The 22,205-nt window shown below is 36.8% G+C and overlaps 1 protein-coding gene across 1 annotated transcript in view; it reads left to right on the top strand.

The window, feature by feature from the left end:
- LOC134741527 (uncharacterized protein KIAA0930 homolog) overlaps nucleotides 1-22,205 on the top strand; it is a 63,644-nt gene that overhangs the window by 18,024 nt on the left and 23,415 nt on the right. The window contains exon 4 of the mRNA XM_063674340.1: nucleotides 9,370-9,468. Within this exon, the coding sequence (XP_063530410.1) occupies nucleotides 9,370-9,468 (99 nt within the window). The remainder of the gene's footprint in view (nucleotides 1-9,369; nucleotides 9,469-22,205) is intronic.

The raw sequence follows: 22,205 nt of genomic DNA, 5'->3' as shown, positions 1-22,205 counted from the left end.
AAGTATGTATATAGGTACTGTACTTATAACCCATAATTTATTGTTTGATTGAAAATGGTACACATACCTAAAGGACGCTCTCACCAGAATACATAATTAACACAGATCTGATACGCCAAGCGTCGGCTAAAATCACAAGCCTGTTTTAAATTAGTTCGAACGAGATAAGAGGTCTTCGAATTCTTCGATATTATAGCTAAGGCATGGTCGAAACCACAGAATAAGTAATAGTATTATCATACAGAACGGCCACGCACCGCCCCGCCCCGACTCGAATTACCTCGCCCCGCGACAGCAGATTGACGGCCGTTTGCCGGCCGCTCAGTAGGTACTCTTTTTAAGCAACTTACTCACACAATGACGCATGACGCGTGTACGGACGTGCCGTTCACACATAGAAACGCAAGTGATTTTTGATGTATAGCGTGTCCGCCCTGTGTCGAAACGTCGAAACCGACCAGGACTGGTTGATAATAATGATATTTATATACTTTAAGTTAAATATGAACTTTAGACAAACTATTCTTACTCTAAAGATAAACTCTGAACCGAACGATTCATGAGTTTATGATTCAACTACCGCGGCGCTTATATTATGAATAAACATTTTATTTTTTTATTTTTATTTTCTTTATTTAGAAACAAACAGTCTCTTATATTAATAAGTTGTTACAATATAGGGTAATAGACTCATAGACCTACAGTTTCCTAAAAAATAGTATGAAAACCATGTGACTTATATAAATACTAAATTAAACTAGAAATAGAACTTCTAAGTTGTCAAAAACAATGTTACAAAAAAGAAAAAAAAACTTTCATTTTAACAATAATAAAATAAAAATAAAAATAAAACTAAAAATAAAAATAAAACAAGAATGGAAGAATAAAACAAAAATGGATAAATTGTAACACAGACAAAAGTGCAATTGTTGTTAAATTTTCTAATTAAAGCCTGTTAAAGCCTATTAATACACTTCAAGGTCAGGCGTTTGAAGGTACAAAACTTGTTATTGAAAATATCTAAATTTTGAAATTTTTCATCATACATCCTGCATGCTCTTCTAATGAAACCGTTTCTCGCGTATGAAGTTCGACTACGAGGAATATAAAAGAGGTTCTTCTTTCTACATGCTCGCTCACAATGACGGGGTACTCTAAAGGAAATAGATTTTAATAACTCAGGGGCGTCGATAATGTTGTTAATGACTTTATACAGAATTATAACATCAGTGCGTTCGCGACGCAAGCTCAAGGGAGAAATATTATGTCTTTTCATAGCGGTAGTGTAATCTATGTATTTATTACCAGTGCGATAATCAATTGCTTTTAGAAACTTTTTTTGCACTTTCTCTATTCTATCGCTATGAATTTTATATAGCGGGTTCCACACTGCGCTAGCAAATTCTAATCGACTACGGACATAACTATTAAATAATATCTTATACGTCGAGGGTCTCCTGAAATCCTTACCTACACGCATTTAACGCAGTAGGTGTAAATTTTGTTGTAGTTAGTCACCATGGTCGAATGTTGGTTTTTTTCTGGATACTTATATCTGGAATTATGGACAGGTAGGTGACTAAATCGAGTTAACTTCACTGATTATATTTTGTTTATGTACAGTCAGCTGCAGAGAAAAGGTATCCCACGTCCATACTAATTTACAATACTTTGTATGCAGGGGGGGGGGGGGGTGCCTTTTCTCTGCAGCAGACTTATACAAAGAGCAAGTGTACTGAAAACATAGCAAACTAAAGGCAAGTACACATTGGTTAGTATTGTGTTTAGTTCTAGAACTTCTAGATCATACATTTGCTACTTGCGTTTTGTAGAAAATGTATGAACTCGCACTAAATACTAATCACGTGTAGCAAACGAAATACTTAGTATTTTGGCTTAGTGTCGTAAAAATGCAACACCTTTCCCAATTTTATACATATATATTATATGTATAACTTCTTTATTTGTAATGAAAAAAAGTAGAAGTCAGGGGGATATTTTATAAACCGTTGGTAATCAGATCAAATTTTTGAGGTGGGATTTCCAGGAATGTCTATTATTTTTCATAATAATGAATTCAAAATCAAGGTAAGACTATTTGGTCATTTTGTCATGTTATGCTGTATTTCTGCTGTAATTACTAATTACGCTAAAGCGGTCCTCACATTGGCAATAATCGCGTTATAGGCAGTTTAATTCCTTGCCCTAGTCGTTTTTGCGAATTATTTTTACGAATGCATAGGTATAATAATAATAATAGACAACGTCGTTGAATTGGTCGTGGAGAGTGCGCGTGGGCGTCGGGTGTGTCGGGTCGCGCTCTCGGGTTACGACGGTTATGTGACAATTGTGATATCATTATTAGAGATCGATAACTGTCTATTCGGTATACGGCCTAATACCGAATACCTAAATACACCTACTCATATATGCATTAAATACTATGTACTTAAATTTTAATCACCAGCCATACTGTGCGTAGTGAATTTAAGGTCATACTGAACAACTTTTATTATGGGACCAATGCCGAAATCGCGAAAAAAAAATGTTGACTGTCCCATAGAAATCAGCGGCATTACATTAGCCGGAATGCCGGAACTTCAAAAAATATAAGGTACGCTAGCAATCAATAAAAGTAAAATTTTATTCGCGAATATTTGGAAAATTTCAAGCGCCATTCACAATAATTTTCATTCTTAATATTGGATTTGCGACACAAAATTGCCCTAATAGTTGGGGATATCTCGTTCCATTTGGTGACGAATTCCGGAGTTGCGTGACATTGGGGACCGCCGACCCTTCCGGCCTACCTGCCTCACTATTCATAAAGAAACGGCCAGGACCGAGTCGGGCTTACGTTCCGTAGTTTTACTTCACTTTACTCTTTTGTCTATGGCTACCGCGCAGTTATAAGCACAATTCTGCCAAAAACGAGTATCGAGCTTCACTCGGCTGACATGAGGGTAGATCATAAAAAATCCGTTCCGATAGAAAGAAGTTAACGTTAATCTGTGTAATACCTGGAACAGAATACAACGGACACAATGTAACATCAACCACCCACCCACCATCAATTTTGAACCAATCGTTCGGAAGCACATGGAATATTAATAGAAATAAACATAAAGTATTATTATTTTACTGTTGTTAATGTTGTTATGCAGTAGGTAGGTATATTTTGCTTTATTATCACACCTACTAATTTGTTAACTGTGTATTTAGGGTGACATTCGGATGGCAATGGCAGCAGCATTACTGCTGCAGCGTTGACGCGGGCGGTGTCACAGCCAATATCCTACTTAAAATGAGTGACGGATTGAACTTTATAATCGCGACAGATGCGGCAACGACAATTTATCAAATAAATTTATCTACAGTGAAATCGGTCGTCTTAACAGCGACGCTGCTGCAGTCGTCATACAAATGTAGCCTTTATACAGGGTGTCCCAGAACAACGACGTCACAGTCAGTGACACCGGACCGGAGGTAGGTCAACTGAATAGGAACCTAACCAGCGTTTTTTTTACGTGGAGTAATGCAGTTTGGCATTCCGCCCAGTAAACATGACCCCAGTAAAAGTTGGTGTCACTGTGACGTGGTGCTTCTGGGACAACCTGTATAATGTACCAACTCTATGAAAATGTCAACGGTCTCATTTATTTCATTTCATTTATTTCATTTATTGATTGTAAAGTCATGTACATACATAATTTAGGTGTTACATCAATTCTGAAAGTCAGTCCATGACGTCCTGTGAAGGCATACAACAATATATTAGGTGAGCGTTCTTGACGCGAACGCCCATCGGCGACGCGGCGCTTCGCTATGTTCTATCTTCTCGTCCTACGTGCGGGACGGGTTCAAAGCGAAGCGGCACAGAGGGGTGCGCTAATGCGCTTTTATCCTAAAAGAAAAAAACCGCTTCGGGTTCGCATCTCAAACTCGATCGCCCACATATAGAACACCGCGTATTATACTATACTATACTATCGACAGTTTTTTCGGCGCCGCGCCGCACCGCGCCCCTTCGCGTTGGCGTAGGTGACTGGTAGACAATGTCACTAGGGCATATCAAGTCCACCATTTGTACATTTGTTTGTATTTTGTGTAATATTTTTTAAATAAATAAACGCTAAGTTGCTATTTACAGATGTAGTGCATAATTGTTTTCCATCGTATTTTCTCGGAAACGCTCGTATTTGTCATGCTACTTCAACCTCAGTACTTTTAGTACCGCGACAGACTGAAATAGCAAGACATGGTCGTACGTTTTGCAGCCGGAGTAGACATAAATAGCCGATTTCGTTAAAAGGAGTAGTAGTCAGACGACAAAAACTCCAATGTATTAGTGTGTCAGTAGAAAAAGGCGCAAAATTCAAATTTTCTATGGGACGACAACCCTTCGCGCCTACATATTTTAAATATGCCGCCTTTTTCTACTGATAAGATTTGCTTGACCAACTATAGGTAACTAACTAATATAGTTGTAAATAAATCAATTGTTTACTTATGTACTTAACCCAGTTAAATGCATAGTGATGGATGCAGCCTATACAACAAAAACATCTAATTTTATACATAGTTAAATAAAATCTATTTGTTCCTATATATTATTTCAATAGTAAAACTAATCCGTTTTCCGATTTTTAATTTAAATCTGCGCAATATTTTTATTTATAAAAATTACATTCGTTTTAAGACAAAATGTCGGAAAAATTGTAAAAATCCTGAATTTGATGATATGTATGGTATGTGATTTTGAACGTTTTTTTCGGGGTTTGTAATTATTTTATATTTAAAAACTTTATCATAGGTGTATTACAAATAGTGTACCTTTCTGATGGCAGTAAGCTTTTTCATATATCTCTTGCTGAAAATTATATACTTAAATAAATATGATTTAGCCTGTGAAAATCGATGTTATATTTTTTTTACTATTTTTCCCATAATCAGCAAACAATTACGTGACACATATATTAATATCGGGCAAAAGGTTATAATGTTAGTCTTATGCAGGTCTTATAATTATAATCTTGTAGTTTTAATGACCTTAAATCCTTTTGAGGTAAGCAATAAAAAGTAGATGGGCAAATGTTATTGAAATCGTTAACGTAGCCGGGCTAGCACATGACTGGCGCGAAAGTATCTCGCCGCGACATAGACTACCCGTCGCCCTTTAATTCATACAAGTTAGTAAAAGACGGGTAGTCTGTCTCGCGGCGAGATACTGTCGCGTCAATCATGTGCTCGGCCTACAGGTTTGATTTTATAGTTCTGTTTACCGAAATTCCAATGATGACGTGAGTGTATTTGAGTAACACGTTATTTGGCGGATTCAACAAGATGTGGCAAAAATGTTCACAATGTACATATAGAATAGAATAGAAATAGTTTATTCGTGAGCACAAACACAAAAATAGAAAATTATACGAAACAGAAAAACATAAAAATGAGAAAGTGCCACGAAATGATCTCACCTCAGCATGTTGCTGGCGACTTCCAGCGCTGATCTTCCGATGAGACCATCTAGTGAAACACTACCAACAACCGTACGTACTTATCAGGCATTTATCAAGTTGACATTCATTCGTATTATGATATTTTTTGATTATAGTTTTGTAGTAAAGTTCTTTTCTATTTTTAGGTTCCAATTTGTCTTTTAAAAAGTTAACAATCTTCATTCTTGAAACAATTTTGATACGTACAACGCAGAAGTAGGTCTACTAGATTGGGACCGGTTTGGTGCGATTTCAATTGTCGAAGGCGAAATTATCCTTAACAAATCGTTCTGTCGCTAGCAATTACTGTATTTAAACTCATCGTAGAGGTTAACAGATCAGCGGGTCACCCCAACTGAAAGATGGAGGATTACACCACTCGTAGGTGTAACCCCTACTAATTTACAGTATTTTACTCAAATGGCTGGGAGCTTGGGTAGGGTGATAGCCGTATCTCATTACATATTTCGCTTTAAGGTTAGGTATACATTGTATGGAGATGACTACTGTTACCGTGCCCAAGGCAGCTGAGGCAAAAATATGGACCGTGGCCGTTTATTTCAGTTGCGTTCACGTTTACGACCTGTCATCATGTAAATTAAAAATGTCTCAAACCCTTTATTGCAGGGGTGAACATGAGACGTCGTAATACCCATAATAGGTGTAAAAGTTAGATGCAATTCAGCATTGCAATATATGTAAAATTGCACTATTAACGTGTGTTTGCGTTGCGCTCTTCGTAAAGGAAACATAATGCTGTGTGTATACTTATATAGTGTGTAGATTTAGACATTGCCTACTCCAGAGCACACAGTCGCTGTGGCCAAAATCGGTCAGGAGAGCATCATCATCAGATTTAGACATGTTATGTTAGTTGTTTGTACGATGCAACAAAATTACTGTAACCGGCACGTTTCGCTTGCGTCTATGTTATAATTATTATTTAATATGAAGAGGGGGAGTAAAGCCAGGAAATCGAAAGGAAACAAAAGATAGCCGCCGCGCCAAACTTGCGCCCCGCGTTTTTGCGCGGTGTTTACTTTTTAAAAATAGTTAAAATTTTTGCTCGTCAGTTAACAAAACTTGGCACAATTGTACTACTAGATGTAAGTAACTATAGAAAAAAACAGCTCTAAATCATGAAGGGCATTTTTAGGGTTCCGTACCCAAAGGGTAAAAACGGGACCCTATTACTAAGACTTCGCTATCCGTCTATCCGTCTGTCTGTCTGTCACCAGGCTGTATCTCATGAACCGTAATAGTAACAGTTGAAATTTTCACAGATGATGTAGTGCTGTTGCCGCTACAACAACAAATACTAAAAAGTACGGAACCCTCGGTGCGCGAGTCCGACTCGCACTTGGCCGGTTTTTTTCTACCCTTATCCTGCTGCGGCGTATTGTCCGTCAACGTCCACGCTAGCTGACGTAAGGAAGTTAATAAAATATTAACTGTAGGTAATGGTTAGAAATACCGTCCACAATGTTAACCGACAATTCGGAACCTTATTGCCAAGATACTAGGTTCAAGATGGTCAAGAGAATTGCTTTTAGTACGTGAAATGAGTATCTACTTTTCTGTACTGTCTGTATCGTTGAAGATGTGGGTACTTAAGTTAGGACACTCACTGCACGTAGGTTCGGCAGGGCGAATAATAAACCCCTTCTAGCTCTAAGCTAGACAGACCAATGTTACTAATACAAACCATGCATGGTGTATTGTCGTATTCATAAACGTCTGTCAATTCTAACAAGCCGGTGATTATCGTTTGTCCCTTCCGTCGTTTAGATATTTTTGTTTGTAAGAACGAGACAAAATTTGAGTTTTCTGAATAAGGGGGTAAGAATCTAATGCAACATTTATCGCACATAATCATAGCTGACGTATCCGAAACATGACTCACGGTAATTTAAATTTAATAATAGGTATATGAGGGGTTGTACTCGATGAATTAATTGGTGTTGTTAGGGAAGTGGCTTCAACCTCGTATTTTGTTAACTAGGGGTCAATGGATCCATTTCTTTTAGTATGCAATATCTTATTTGAGAAAATACATATATTTAAAATTAAATGCTTCGTGAAGATAGTTGTATTGTAAATATATGTGGAGATCTGGCGACAATAGAAAGTAAATTTCTAACGCCCAGATACTAAAATGACATGTAAACGTTAAATTCCTCAAAGTTAAATTACAGATACGTAGGTATAAGTATTCTTATATTCTCACATATCCTTTGACTCTTCTGACTGCTTCAGCGCCGCCTGCTGGATCCAGCAGACCGAAAAATGCGCTGGATACAGCTGGATTGTTGGATGCTGGATCCAGTAATTGCAATCCCTAGGCGGACCGTACCCTTTTTTGCCTTCCTAGTAAATTCCTAAATTGAGTTTTTCTTAGTCCCTATGACAGATATTTGGTGAATAAGATAGAAATTACCCAGCGTTTAGATAAGGGTTGATAAGAGAAGAGATAATGGATAAGTCTCGGCGAAGGAAGTCCTGTGACAATATCTTATTGTTGCATATGTGATAACGATAACAATTCAGCCAATTCAGTTGCTATCGGCTTAAGATAACACCCTAGACATTCATGCTAAGTATGCGTGAATTTTGCATTGTTATCTAAAACTATCGATCGACTTAAAAAAACTCAAATGTTATTATTGTATTAATCAGTTTCGTTTTTACAAGCTTTTATTTTACTTGCAGTGATTGTATGTATCTTTATATGCTCGGGTCAAATCTTGCAAGCTCAGTTAGACCCACTTCACTTCATTTGTTGTATTTTCTATAAAAAGAGACCTTATTGTCCTTTTTAATAGAAAATACCACAAATGAAGTGCGTCTTGGACCTTATGTATTTCCAACAAGGTTTGTTAGTTATAACAGCGCGCGGACAAGAGATGGGCCGAATATGGAGCTTGATAAATACGCATATTCGGCCGAATGTTCTGTTAAGACCATACCGATCAATCAAGATGAAGAAGGAAGAACCCATTTGAAAACGTTTAAATTACATCAGCAGCTGAAGATAAGAAACAATAAAAAATATTTACGAACATTGGAAAACCTGCCCAATATGCCGAATACCGAATATTCGGCCCATTTCTAGTGTGGGCGGTGTTACTAGCCTAGGACTATTTCCATCGTCCGCGAGTGAGGTGGGTTGGATGCACTCGTCTGGTCTATTTCGAGCCTTATGACGTGGAGACGCGCCCGCACCCGGGCCCTTTGGTCGCTCGGTGCATGTGCCCTCATACGCTAAAAATGTAGTCAGGCCTCATGGCCGAGGACCCCTCAAATCAGCGTCATCATCAGGTGATCTTGCTGTGGAAAATTAAGAAAATAATAAATAATTTAATCTGCAAGTTGACGTGTACGAAGATCACCAGGTGACATGGGTTGCCAGATCCAGTCCTGACATTTTTTTTACGTGTCCAGCCTGTACACAAATTAGGCACAAATAAATACATATCTTAGCCTAAATGTCTGGCCTTTATCATGCCCAGATCGGTTTAAGTCATCATTTTGTAATAAGTTTTAAGTGAAGATGCACACTGAAGTTATCATGAAAAATTTAAATTGGAGGTAACGAAACTATGAGTTTGACTGATTTTCTCGAAAATTGCTTAATAACTAAGTACATTCATCCTTACTATCTTATTAGCAACTTTTAAAAGAATTACCTAGCGTTAAATCTTTGTGTCTATAGCTGTACAGATTTACAGTGTTTCTTTAAACCCGTATAGCCATGCTGACTTGAGTAACGTTTACTATGGGACCAACCCCGAAATTGCGAATAATAAATACCTAACCCCGAATACTTAAGCAGTCTAATTATTTTGGCTAAATGTGTCTTATGCGCGCGCAGGTATACGCATCGCCCAGCCGCCGCAAGATGGACACGAAAGGCGAGGGCGAAGAGATCACCTACCCCCACATATGCTTCATGGTCGACAACTTCGATGAGGTCAGTTTCACTGTTCATTCACTGTTGTACGTATTTAGGCCCTCAGCACACGGCATCGTAGGACTGAGATACACTTGAAAGTTTTGCTTACGTAAGTAGGGACAAAGCTATTTGTTAGAATGAGATAATGATATTCATCTCTCATTCTGTAGTATAGTCCCTACTTACGTAAGTAAAACTTACAATTGTGTTTTAGGCCTAACGTAAGAGAACTCGCGTAGAACGAGAGCGCTACGAACACGAACAAGTTCAAACAAGTCCGCACACGAAGCGTATAGGTGTAACGTAGCGTATGAGATTTCTGTCGTAGTTACGACAGCCTTAGCGTAATGCTGGCGTAAAAAACAAAGCATAAGTAAATAACTTTTTATGCAAACAGTTTCTTCGTAATTAATGTGAATAAAACGATTACGCTTACGCGACGCTTCGTGCTCATAACTCTACGCCTCTCGTACTCGTAACGTTTTTACGATACGCTTACGAGACGCTTACGCTCCATGTGTTGAGGGCCTAACGCTTCTCCATAGAAAACTAGTCTCCATTTTTCTCTCTGGATGTTTACATTATGGTAAACATATGGTAAATAGGTATTTTTAAACAATTTGATGTGTAAAGTGGAGTTCAATAGAAATCGCGATTATTGCGAATAATGTAGGTAAACAAACCAAATTTACCATCATTACTTACTTTTTATGGACAACCACAACCAGGATCCTGTCATTCTTGTTAACAGTTTATATCAGTGGAACCTCGATAAGGCGAAATCCTCGTTAACACCAAATAAAATGCTATTCCCATCCCTTCAAAGCCGTAAACCTCCATAACTCTAAATATTTAACCTCATTAAGACGAAGTTACCAACGATTCCCGATTAACGAAGTTTTTGGCCTTTCCCTTGAGGTTCGTGCTATCGAGGTTCCACTGGACTTAAATCTTTTATTTACAGGTAAGCTATAATTTTAGTTCACTTTGCCCAAAATGCCGCATCTTCTTTACTTTGAAGAGGTCGGTCGTACATCGGTTAAACTTAAAACAAATGTACCTACTCGTATGGCGATGGACGCCAGCGTCAAGCGTGAACGCTTGGAGCGTGCGTTTCGTGGCCCTCAAGTACTACCGTACCAACTAAATATAAAACAGAATAAATATGTACAACATGCTTACCTACATTATCACTATTCTCAGCCAGTTCACCTTTTCCTGTGTTAAAGGGCACCAGGGTAATGGTACAGTTTGATAGGCTGCCCTCAAAACGAGACCCTTGTAGCAAAACAACAATCAATGATTTAATAGTAGTTTATGTGACTGTTATGTGAAAGGCATTAAAATACGTGTGGGTTTATGTAACGAATGAAATGAGGTTCATAAAAGGATCACACGAGTATTTTAATACCTAATTATGTACAGTTACATACACTGCTTTATCTACATCCATATCATAAGCTTCAACAAAACAAACATTAGTTACAAATCTACTAAACGTCAAATGGCGGCAAATGAAAACTTTTTCACGCATGACACGCATCCGAAGTTTTTTTTTAATTCACAGACAAACTAGAGTTGGGGCCGACTGCCAAATCGTTCGACATCAAGAAACATGCGAAATTTGTCAAAATTGTTTGCAACTGACACTTCATTTCGAATAAAACGTCATCTCGACTGATATTCGAATAGAGGCCAAATCAATTATTTGTTTCTCAGAGATGTTCTAAGTTTGAATGTAATTAAAATATCGGTTATCGATTCGTAAAGTAAAAATTACGATTCAATCACAGATGATAGTTTGTTAATATAGTCCATTAGCTTAACACTTCTGAACATATTACAGGGAAGTTATGATATGGAAGTAGATAAAAACAATAAAGGACGTTTACAGAGAGTTCTCATATTAGTTTCTGGGATTGCTGAAGATGTTTTGGCGGCTCACGAAATACAATAATAAGGTTTAGGTATTTAGGTTAAACCTTATTGTCTTCTGTGGCTGCGCCCTACAGGGCATCAGCTGGCAAATGTTCAATCAGGTTACTAAAACTGTAAACTATGTATTTCGACGTTTGGATGCCTGCCCTTCCTCAATGCACCAACGGAGCGATAGCTGACCTTCACGAGGCTTCATTATACATCTCCCTTAACCAATTTACACTTTCCACTTTACCTTGTGTCTATGTTTATAAATAACCATATGGTTTCATTCTTTTGTTTACAGTTCATAGATTTGACTAAGTAAGTTATTAGTTACCTATTTTGCCGTTCAGGAATTCGTAATATTTATTACCTCAGAATGGCAATGATCTCATGAAAGGTGATATTGCGATCAAAACAACGACGTTGAGATAGTAGAGATCGGTTTATTTATAACACTATGTTTATTTCTTGCTAGGTACCGGTACCGGTGTTTATGAGGCATAAAATACTAAAAAAAGGTAGAAAATGAGTTTTTTTTTATATAAGTGGGTAAGCCAGTTTCAGTCCATGAGTCGACTATTCGAATTCATTCACGAATGTCATCCAGTCCATTGTTAGCGATCCTATCGCTTCCTCTCTAGTTACTCCTATTCCACACATCTCGAATTCTTGGCCCTCCAGCCACGTAAGATCTATTACAGTTTTGTTAGATTTTTATCTACTGTTAATATTCTTGATCAGAGTAACTCATTGATCATTGTTATAATTTTGTTTTAAACAAATGGTACAATCATTGCGTTACCAAATTTTTACAAGGATAGGAGCTTTACCAACGAATACATTTTAAATGTAATATTCCTAAACACACTTTTTTTCAGTTCAATAGACATCCATTTATTTTATTCGCCAAAGGAAGTGAAAATAGAATGACCCACGTATTTGTGGCTAAATATATATAGCGTACCTTTAACCCAGTTTATATCGATAGCAGGTCGTCGCTCCCTCTACCCCCGTTGAAAAACTCTGTAAACGATGCCAAAGGCATGTTCTATTTATATTACCAGTTCATCTAACTCCAATCTAACTCCTAAAATAAACATAGTGTTATAAACATTGACGTGATTTTGTACGATAAGATGTACTTGTACATAAACACGAGAAATTATAAGTATAAATTATAAGTATAAAAATAAATGTAGAAATGCGTAAAGTACAACTAAATTAATTAACAGTGGAGTGGAAAGATTTGTTTGACATTTTAAAACAAAAATTGAATGCCATAATATGTTCCCAGCATTGGTAAACTACAAGAGACAGAACATCAATAATACAGTCACATCGAAGCGCACTTAAGTGCCTTAGTCCCCGATGTAAGTAAGTTGCACTGACAGTATTGAGGTATTGACACTAAACTCTGCGGTGACATACTACTGCTAATACTGCAACCACAAACCGCATGACATGGTTCGCTAACGGTGAACGTGCTAGTATTTCACATGAGTCTTGCGACTAAGCTATTGAATTAACAATAAAACCTACTATTGCATATATGTAGTACCCACTAAATACTTTTTTCTTTTTGTTTAATTAAAAACAATAATACGCATACTTTCATAATTAAGCAAAAATTCGGTTTAATCAACAGGAGGTTAATTGAAACACAATTCCTCTAAATCTTTATCGCGAAACCGCAATTCAACGTGTATACTGTTTCTGATTTCTCGACCCATTATATTTCTTGAGTTTCGAAAATCTTGAGCCCAAATTCTCGAGTTGTCTCGAGTCTTTTTGTATAAACCGTAAAATTAGAAACAAATTATTTTATGTAATTCGGTTCCTTCTTTCAAACAAACAAAAAATAATATTTTACAAGCAAACAATTGGAGCCCCAAATAAACAAGGCCGGGAAGTAAAGCCGAAAAGAACGAGAAAAGAGAGGATGACTGGGGTCCACAAGGGAAAAACTCGCACTGGGAGGTATTCAATTCCAGCCCTACATTTTTAATACCTTAATTATAATTGAGTTATTAAAACAAACAATTTTAAAACGTTACATTACCTAAGAATCAAAACGTGAATAACTTATAATACTAAAATCATATTTCTAGTACATATATTTTAATCAGTGATAAATTTGTATTTTTCATTTAGATCATTCCTAACAAGTTCCTAATTTCTAATCAGCTATAGGTATCCCTAGCCTTGCCTTAAGGTCTTAAAACAATTTAAATGGTTTAAATTTAAATATGACTAGAGGAATAGGAACTAGGATTCAATTGCAATAATCATCCATAAACAAACGAAAAAAAAAAAACGTTTTGAAGACAATGACAAAAAAACATTGAAGTATTATAGTTAGTATCATCAATATTTTAATTTCCCCATATACGTGCATAAAGAGGTACTATTTATTAATATTGATTGAGATATTTTTATAATCGAAATCAGTTATCAGAAGGTATTATAAATCAGTTATTAAGGTATCAGAAGCAAGACTTTTAAAAAAGTTGTTTTTGTATTAAAAAGAGGCATTGATCATTTCTGATTTTGGGTACAATGTTTCCAGCCAGCCTGAAAACACGCTTATTTTCGGTTGTAGGTTGTAGTGAGCTTTACTGTTAGAAGGGCTTATAACAGCCTCCCAAGGTTGGTTGTTCGTTTTCTCGGAGATTCATATTCGTTAAATTCTAAATCGCGGGCACAGTTGTTAGGCGGAAAGGCGTCCTTTGTTTCAGTTCGCATTTCAAATTCGGAGCTCGAGAATTCTCTAGTTCCGGTCATTTTTTTCTCGTCTCGAATGAAGCCAACATTTTCGAGTTGTCTCGAGTTCCTGAAATCTCGAGCAGAAACCCTATACGTGAGCCATTTTCATTGATCTTGACTATTTTGACTGACAGTCACTGAAACATTGTGGATGCTTCGTTTAGTAAACACTGCCACGATTGTTTACGACTTTATTATAGATCAAGATTAATCAGCTGTTTGGTGTAACGTACTATCATTCACACTGTTGATAGATCGTTCGTTAATATTATTAGGTACCATGACACAAGGTTTACCGACGGCCAGTTTAGAGTGTTGTTAGTAATTTAGTTTAGACCACCAGCCGGGCTTGCATATGATTGGCGCGACAGTATCTCGCCTGCGAGGTAGACTACCCGTCCCTCTTTAATTAATACAGTTAGAAAAAGACGGGTAGTCTATTGCGCGGGCGAGATACTGTCGCGCCCCTCCTGTGCTAGGCCTACAAATGGCATGCGGATCACGCCTCCTATGTCAATTGAATGTTAAAACGAGTATTGTATAAAATAAATATTTGCAAGCGATTATCTATCTAATTACTTGAGATCACAACCAAATAATCACCTTGTGACAAAGATTATACAGTCAATTTTAGCTTGCGTTTGCGTTGACATTGAACGGATACTAGTCATGTAATTAATGTTTTTATTTAATGCCCGTAATTAGCTATTCTTCCACGAGGATTGTTTGATTAGTCGGATAATCCTAGGAACTTAAGTGATATTCAGAATTGCAAGAAGTAGAAATGACAGTTATGTAAAAATGTAAATATAAACATGTGAAAATTAATGTAACATAAATACTTAACAAAAAACATAATTAACATAAAAATACGCAATATAATTTTTAAATAAAAATTGTCCCGCTCGCTCACGAACGGCGTGCGAATCCGCGACCAATGTGAAGACCGCCTTTAGGTTATAGAGTTAATATTTATTTGTTTGTGGCGCGACTTGTTCTTGGCCGGGTTTTTTGCAGTGAATTGTTGCATAGATTATGTAGTTTTCGTACAGATATTTCAGCGCGAGCATACAGTGTGCTCAGGCACACATTGTTCTCTGATTGCACAGGCTAACGATCGGTTTATGCTAAATAAACTGCGCTTATTGTACTCGTACTCGTAAAAGATTTTACATGTCTACTTACATGTTTGCATTTCCCTAACCGACACTGATATACCTACCTATAGGTATTTAGTTTTGTAATATGACTACGTAATATGCAACGCATGAATATTGTATTATAGGTACTTGATCAAATGTCATCATCATCATCATTAACTTAAGAGTTATTCTCTTGTCGGTGGAGTATCTTCCAGCTTTCCCTATCCCACGCCAGCTCTTTGACTTTTTGATACGACACGGCCCCTACTTTTTCTTTCACTTGAATCAAATGTCCTGGGTTCTAAAAAAAATACAATTCTGAATTATACCGTACGCAATATTTAATTAAGTTACTTGGTAGTTAGGTAATGCGCTGTATGAAATATTGATACAGGGGAAAAAAACAGGGACATGTAGCAAGATGAATCATACTGTCGGACACTGTTAATTAAAAAAACTTGCAATTTGACTACTTATATTGAAGTTTTGTACCGTAACTTATTTTATACCGTAACTAATTAAGTAATTATTTTATTACTTGATGTATTCATTATATTAACATTTTCTTTTTCTATTTACAAATTATGAAAGTACATAATTATCATCATTTATTTTTATTACATGGGTACGAGGAAATATTTTGTTATTCATTTGTTTCAAATAGTGTCAATAGATTATTATTTTGTGCAGACTCTATTTTTTACAATGCATTTTTTTATACATATAATGTAATATTTTATACTGAGCAAACAAGCCGTGCCTACAAAAATCAAGACATTTAAAATCACAAATTATCGTCCACACTCCACACTGTCATAGAATAACTAATAGTAGACACTGTTAACTGACGGATCTTTACCAAACTAACTGGTGGCGCCTCTGGCGGATTTTTATGGAACTAGCAAGTGGCGCCATCTAACGGATTTGCTATGAAAATAACAAGTGGCGGTCTTACACATACACAGTGTCGCCCCCTAGCGGAGGAGTTTTGGGCCATAACTGGCACAAACTAACTACTTAGGTATAATAGTGCTGCGTTCAAAGTATGGTTTTATCTGTTTATCAGTGAACGAGCAAAGAGCGCATGCTAATTATATGACTTCACGTAATGAGGAAACCTATGGCACTATAATTAAGTCTAGTTATCGACTTCCATAATAGTTGCTCATGATACCTACACATGCTGTATACCTAATTTTATAACTCACGGAGATAGGAATTACTCATACTGATAATGGTTAACAAAACAAAATAAGTTAACGATGCAAACAGAATATTTATAAGTTATGTGTATCTGTGTATTTGTCTTTGCCAGTGGTAACAGATTATGTTTCGAAGTCATAATATTTACTTGTATGGGACCAATACGTCTTATTAGATCTTCGACACGATCGCCTTGCACGGTAGGTAATAGGTAGGTATGTAATGTGGAGGGATGAAATTCATGTGTCGAGAAAGGTATTTACATTGCCTATTATTTTATGTAATGAAATGAAATGAAAAATGCTTTATTGCCACAAAAAAGTAGGTACAGAATATAAACTAACCTAATTTAAATAAACTATTCTAATAATATTAAATATACCTTATAAATCTTTAATATATATATTTTTCTAAATAATGTGGCAAACGGTTTTTGCGTCAGCATGATGCTGAAAATGCCCGCCAATATAGGTGACACTTCAGCGCTGTTTTTCAGCCAGAACCAGATTCCCTACGCACCTCCACAATTAATTAAATATGTACACCGCGTTTCAACATTAACTTATAATAAATTAAATTAAATTAACTAAAAAAGAGGAAAAGATAGTCCTTACTTCTTAAACCGGATAATGTAATCATAATCACATCACATACTTATGCTAATATTTATCTTAGGTTCGCCGCTTCAGCCAGTGTGTAAGAGGAAAGGCAAACCAAATCGGTCGACTTTCCTGTGGATATTATAAAATTTATAAATGTTAACGATTTGGATTACCTTTACCTACCCATTTAATTAGTTACCCCACTCCTATTTTTTGGTTTACTTGGACCGCGAATTGTTCGGATTAGTCTAGTGATGGTGAAAATAGTTTTAGTATCTACTTAAAATAAATATCAGCTGTTTTCTAGCACAGCTCAGTTTATGTAGGAATCTGGGTCATCTGCTCACCTGGGCAATATCCACGGGCTTAATCGATTCGAAATTTGATATCCTGCTATCCCTGCTACATTAGGTACGATAAATTTTATTTTACATATGTATATAAAATTTTAAATCAGTCTGGGTTCTACCTAAGTAATTTATTTATTTTAAATGAATTAGATGCAACCCAGACTATGGATTAACAAAACGGGTTGGCTTAAAAACCGTAAAGTAGGTAAATGAGAATTTGTGGTATTTTCTATAAAAAGGGACCTTATTGTCGATGGCGCTTACGCCATTATAAACGATGCTCCGATATAAATACAATGCCGCGCGACGCTGTGCGGCGTAAGCGCCATCGACAATAAGGTCCCTTTTCATAGAAAATGCCCCATTTTTAGTCATGTATTTATTTATTTATTTTAACAAAAGTATTCATAGACAATTACAATAATATGGTTTCGCCAAACTGCTTGACACTTTGTTGGCGAAAAACAGCACTCTTTACAGTCTTTACTTAAAAACCGGCCAAGTGCGAGTCGGACTCGCCCACCGAGGGTTCCGTACTTTTTAGTATTTGTTGTTATAGCAGCAACATAAATACATCATCTGTGAAAATTTCAACTGTCTAGCTATCACGGTTCATGAGATACAGCCTGGTGACGAGACAGACAGACGGACAGACAGACGGATAGACGGACAGACGGACAGACAGACGGATAGATGGACAGACGGACAGCGGAGTCTTAGTAATAGGGTCCCGTTTTTACCCTTTGGATACGGAACCCTAAAAACTATATCCTATAATTCCGCTCGCTCCGCCGTGCGAGCGGAATTATAGGATATAGTTTATAGGATATAGTTTATAGTTGTGCTGACCCGCATCCAATGAGAAGACCGCCTAGCTTGATCAAGTGAAAATTACGTCAAAATAAACAACAATGATGATTTGATGAATGACTCCTGTCCTCGGTCGCCACCGCCACGTTTTACTCCCACTAGGAAACTATCGCGTTAATTTTAGATTTCATAAACCGCTTCAGGCGCCTCGCTTTAACGTATTTATAAAGGAATACGGCGACCGACATCCCAGATTCAATTAAGCTCTAATCGGGGTCAGGGGGTGCATGAACTGCGCCAGCAGCTTCGTTCAACGCCCTATTTAAGAGTACCCGCCGTAGTTGCCACGGTTACTAAACGTTTCCATATACCTGGGCTTTATACAGTCAGCATCAAATAGATAGTGACGGCCAAAGTGGCCCAATATATCGGGTAATCCTATCCTTATGACTATGGTAACAAAGGTGTAGGTAATACGATATATTTGGCTACTTTGACTGTCACTATTTCGCTGACATCAATGTATCTAATTATTTATTCACAAACAGTTATAAACTTGCTCGTCTCTTTTATCGATATCGATTACGGATTCCTACTACGAATAGTAATAGGATTGCGTAATCGATAATCGGACATCAGGGTAAAAGTGATGGGTTTCATTAGATGAAAGATAATAAAGTTGACAAAAAAGTCAAGAATGGATATGGAGGGCATCTACGTGTATCTATGTCTAAAATAAAAGGCACACGAAATTCTATTAATAGCTTTTTGTTCTTATTTAAACTACATATCTTTCTTAAAAATCTGTTCCACGTTGAGTATGATACTGGCTGCTTGTAGTAGAGCGATTGATTAAAAAAATATCACTATACCGTGATATGTTTTCATTGCAGCTTTTTGCTAACTTTACTTGTTGAAAAAATCTGTATTCCAGATTGTTATTACTTAGCTTGTTGAATAGTATTGAGCGCGTTGAATCACGCATGACGACGAGACTATTACCGTCCATAACGGGTCGTCTAGACTCGCATCAGCGTGGGTATATGGAGCCCGCTGTGATGCTGTCGGAAATGCGCGCCTTGACCTAGTCCTCAGATAACGACCCCGGTGACCTTCCTTTGAAACTGAGATAAAACTTATGATGACAAGATAATTTGAAAAAGTAGACATGTTGTAGGACTCGTAGGATAACAAATTCAATGTATCCCCACGTGTTACGTTTTTCAGAATTTTGAAAATGGATCGAACCGTGCGTGACATTCTCAATGATAAACGCTAGTAAACAAGTGTTAAAGGCATGTCTGCCTTCTATACTTGTTTACTGTAGCAGCCGCTAGAGTTGTTATTTTAATTACTTACTTTTATTTCGAATGATCCTCTTAAACTTATGTAATTTAATAGGTATCCGAGTATATTAGACGTACATGGAAATTGATATGGATTGGAGGCATACATTTACGCGAGAACCACCAGCTGTTAGTTACTACATAGTATGTTTATAATAAATATCTTCTTAATACATGGTACATAGTAATCGTCGCGGCATTGTATAACAAGTATTTTGCCTACGCTACGTGTCTACAGTCTACTCTGATGTAATATTTAAAATATGTTAAGTAAATTTATGTCTATGATACCATCTCGCAGAAGAGTTCAAACTTATCATTCTAATCAATGCAGTTAGCGAGAGATCGCAAGTCTATCTCGCTCATAGATGTCATGGCGCATGGCGCTAGCTGCACACGCGGTTTAAATAACTTAAAAGAGCCTCAAATGCTTCGAATCTGGCAATAAACGCTTGCTAATGGGTAAGGAGTTTTCAAGAACAATAGCCAAGTATGACCAATGTTGTTTATATTGCTGTTAATACGTCAAAGTTGGCACATCGGATAAATCCGGGCTTGGCCGGCTGCCCGCGGCTTCCGACCCGATAACCGGACGATATGATGACTCTTAATCCTAGTATATAATACTAGAGAAGTCTACTGACTACAAGTAATACTCGTATCATATATACTCGTCGAGTATAAGTAGTCATAAATGACGCACCGCGTTTGCAATACAATGATGCAACTGAGCATGAATAGCACGGTTTGGTAAACATGGACGTTGAACAAAATTTTATGACAACAAAGATGGAAATAATGTCTAGGTATAGCACTAAAGATTTATTGTAATAACATGTGTATATTTTACGGAAATTGGGCCTCTGAGATGTACAGTTGAAGTAGATGGCGCTGTACAACGCCATTTTTTGCGGTAACTGAATTGTCAATAGCTGGGGAGGCGGCGATGCTAAATGTGTAGTTACTCGAGCGTCGTAGAGATGTAGAGATCTATTTGAATCGAAATATTAGATGATAGGAAGGAAAAAAGGTTATATAATATTTCCTTTTTATTGAGCAGGAAAGCGTCTACAGTTTTTTAAAAATGTAAAAAAGAACCACCATGTGGTTACTCGAGCGCGTCAGATATTGATAAGTGGTAAGTCGTGGTACAAGGGTATGTTAATCTGCCGGTTTACAAGGTCAGGGTGGTCACACGGAAGGGTAGGAAATTTGGAAAAAAAAAAACCGGCCAAGTGCGAGTCGGACTCGCCCACCGAGGGTTCCGTACTTTTTAGTATTTGTTGTTATAGCGGCAACAAAAATACATCATCTGTTAAAATTTCAACTGTCTAGCTATCACCGTTCATGGGATACAGCATGGTGACAGACAGACGGACAGCGGAGTCTTAGTAATAGGGTCCCGTTTTTACCCTTTGGGTGTCGGAACCCTAAAAATACTCCAGCGCGTCAGATATTGAAAGGGGTTGTTAAATGGACCCTACAAAATTGTCTATTTATATAATAAAAATGTATATTAAATGGATAACCTTTAATAAGCGGTGACCCGGCTTTGATTAATTAAGCAATTAACGCTCGATGTGGCCGCCATTAGAATTGAGGACTAATTGAATTGAATGAGGGCTTCGATATTGTGTAACCGACCAGCGGGTCCAACTGTGTTTGGTAAGGGGAATGGTGGCTCGGACAATATTTGTACTTGTGGATTCCATGTAAATATACACGGTTTCGCGTTTAGTACATTTGATAAAATCATGACTTTATATGTGGGCAAAAAAATCATAACAATGTCATAAAACAAATTTGATTGAAGATAATTAATATCATTGTTTATATTATTTGCTTAAACAATAGATTTAGTTTTATTTCGATTTTATTAAATAAAAAACGATTTTTTTCCTTTTTCCTCTTGCGTAAGCGCCATTGACAATAAGGTCCCTTTTCATAGAAAATGCCCCATATCTACCTACCACAGTATAAAAAAAGGACCACTAGTATGATTTACAATTATGCCTACAATCCATAGCACTAGGATAAATATCATATTATAATTTAATGTTTTGTAACTATATTTAAGGTATTTATTAATTATTAACACATAACAATTAATTAGAGTAAAAGAAAGGTTAATAATTACGATTGTTTTACGAAATGTAAAAGTTTTACGGGTAGATACGGATAGAAAACTTTCTGAAATGTGCTTGACCCATAAGTACATACTTAGGTAAATGTAAATGTCGATATGTGGCATGCAAACCATTAGACTAGGTAATCGAAATTCTAATCTGCATAACATTCGCGTCAGCACACTGCTTTGGCAAAAGGTCAAGAACAATATTGTGCATTGCCGCATAACAATAGGTACACATATGTTATACTTGCAGGATTACATGTGCCAATCCTCAACATTATAATAGGCCAATCAATTTAGATTCAACAATAGCGTTTTGAGGAATTAATTCTCAGCAAGCTGGAAATCGTTTAAATACTTTCATTTGGTCCTAAATGCGTGTAAATCGTGTAATCAGTTTGCTCCATCCCAGAAGGTGTGAATAAATTTTGGGATTTTTTTTTCCTTAGATTGCAAAACCACACGATGTAGAAGGAACCCAGCAC

The sequence above is a fragment of the Cydia strobilella genome, chromosome 5 (genome assembly GCF_947568885.1).
Source record: "Cydia strobilella chromosome 5, ilCydStro3.1, whole genome shotgun sequence".
Lineage (NCBI taxonomy): Eukaryota > Metazoa > Arthropoda > Insecta > Lepidoptera > Tortricidae > Cydia > Cydia strobilella.
This window is presented reverse-complemented; position numbering and strand designations above follow the sequence as displayed.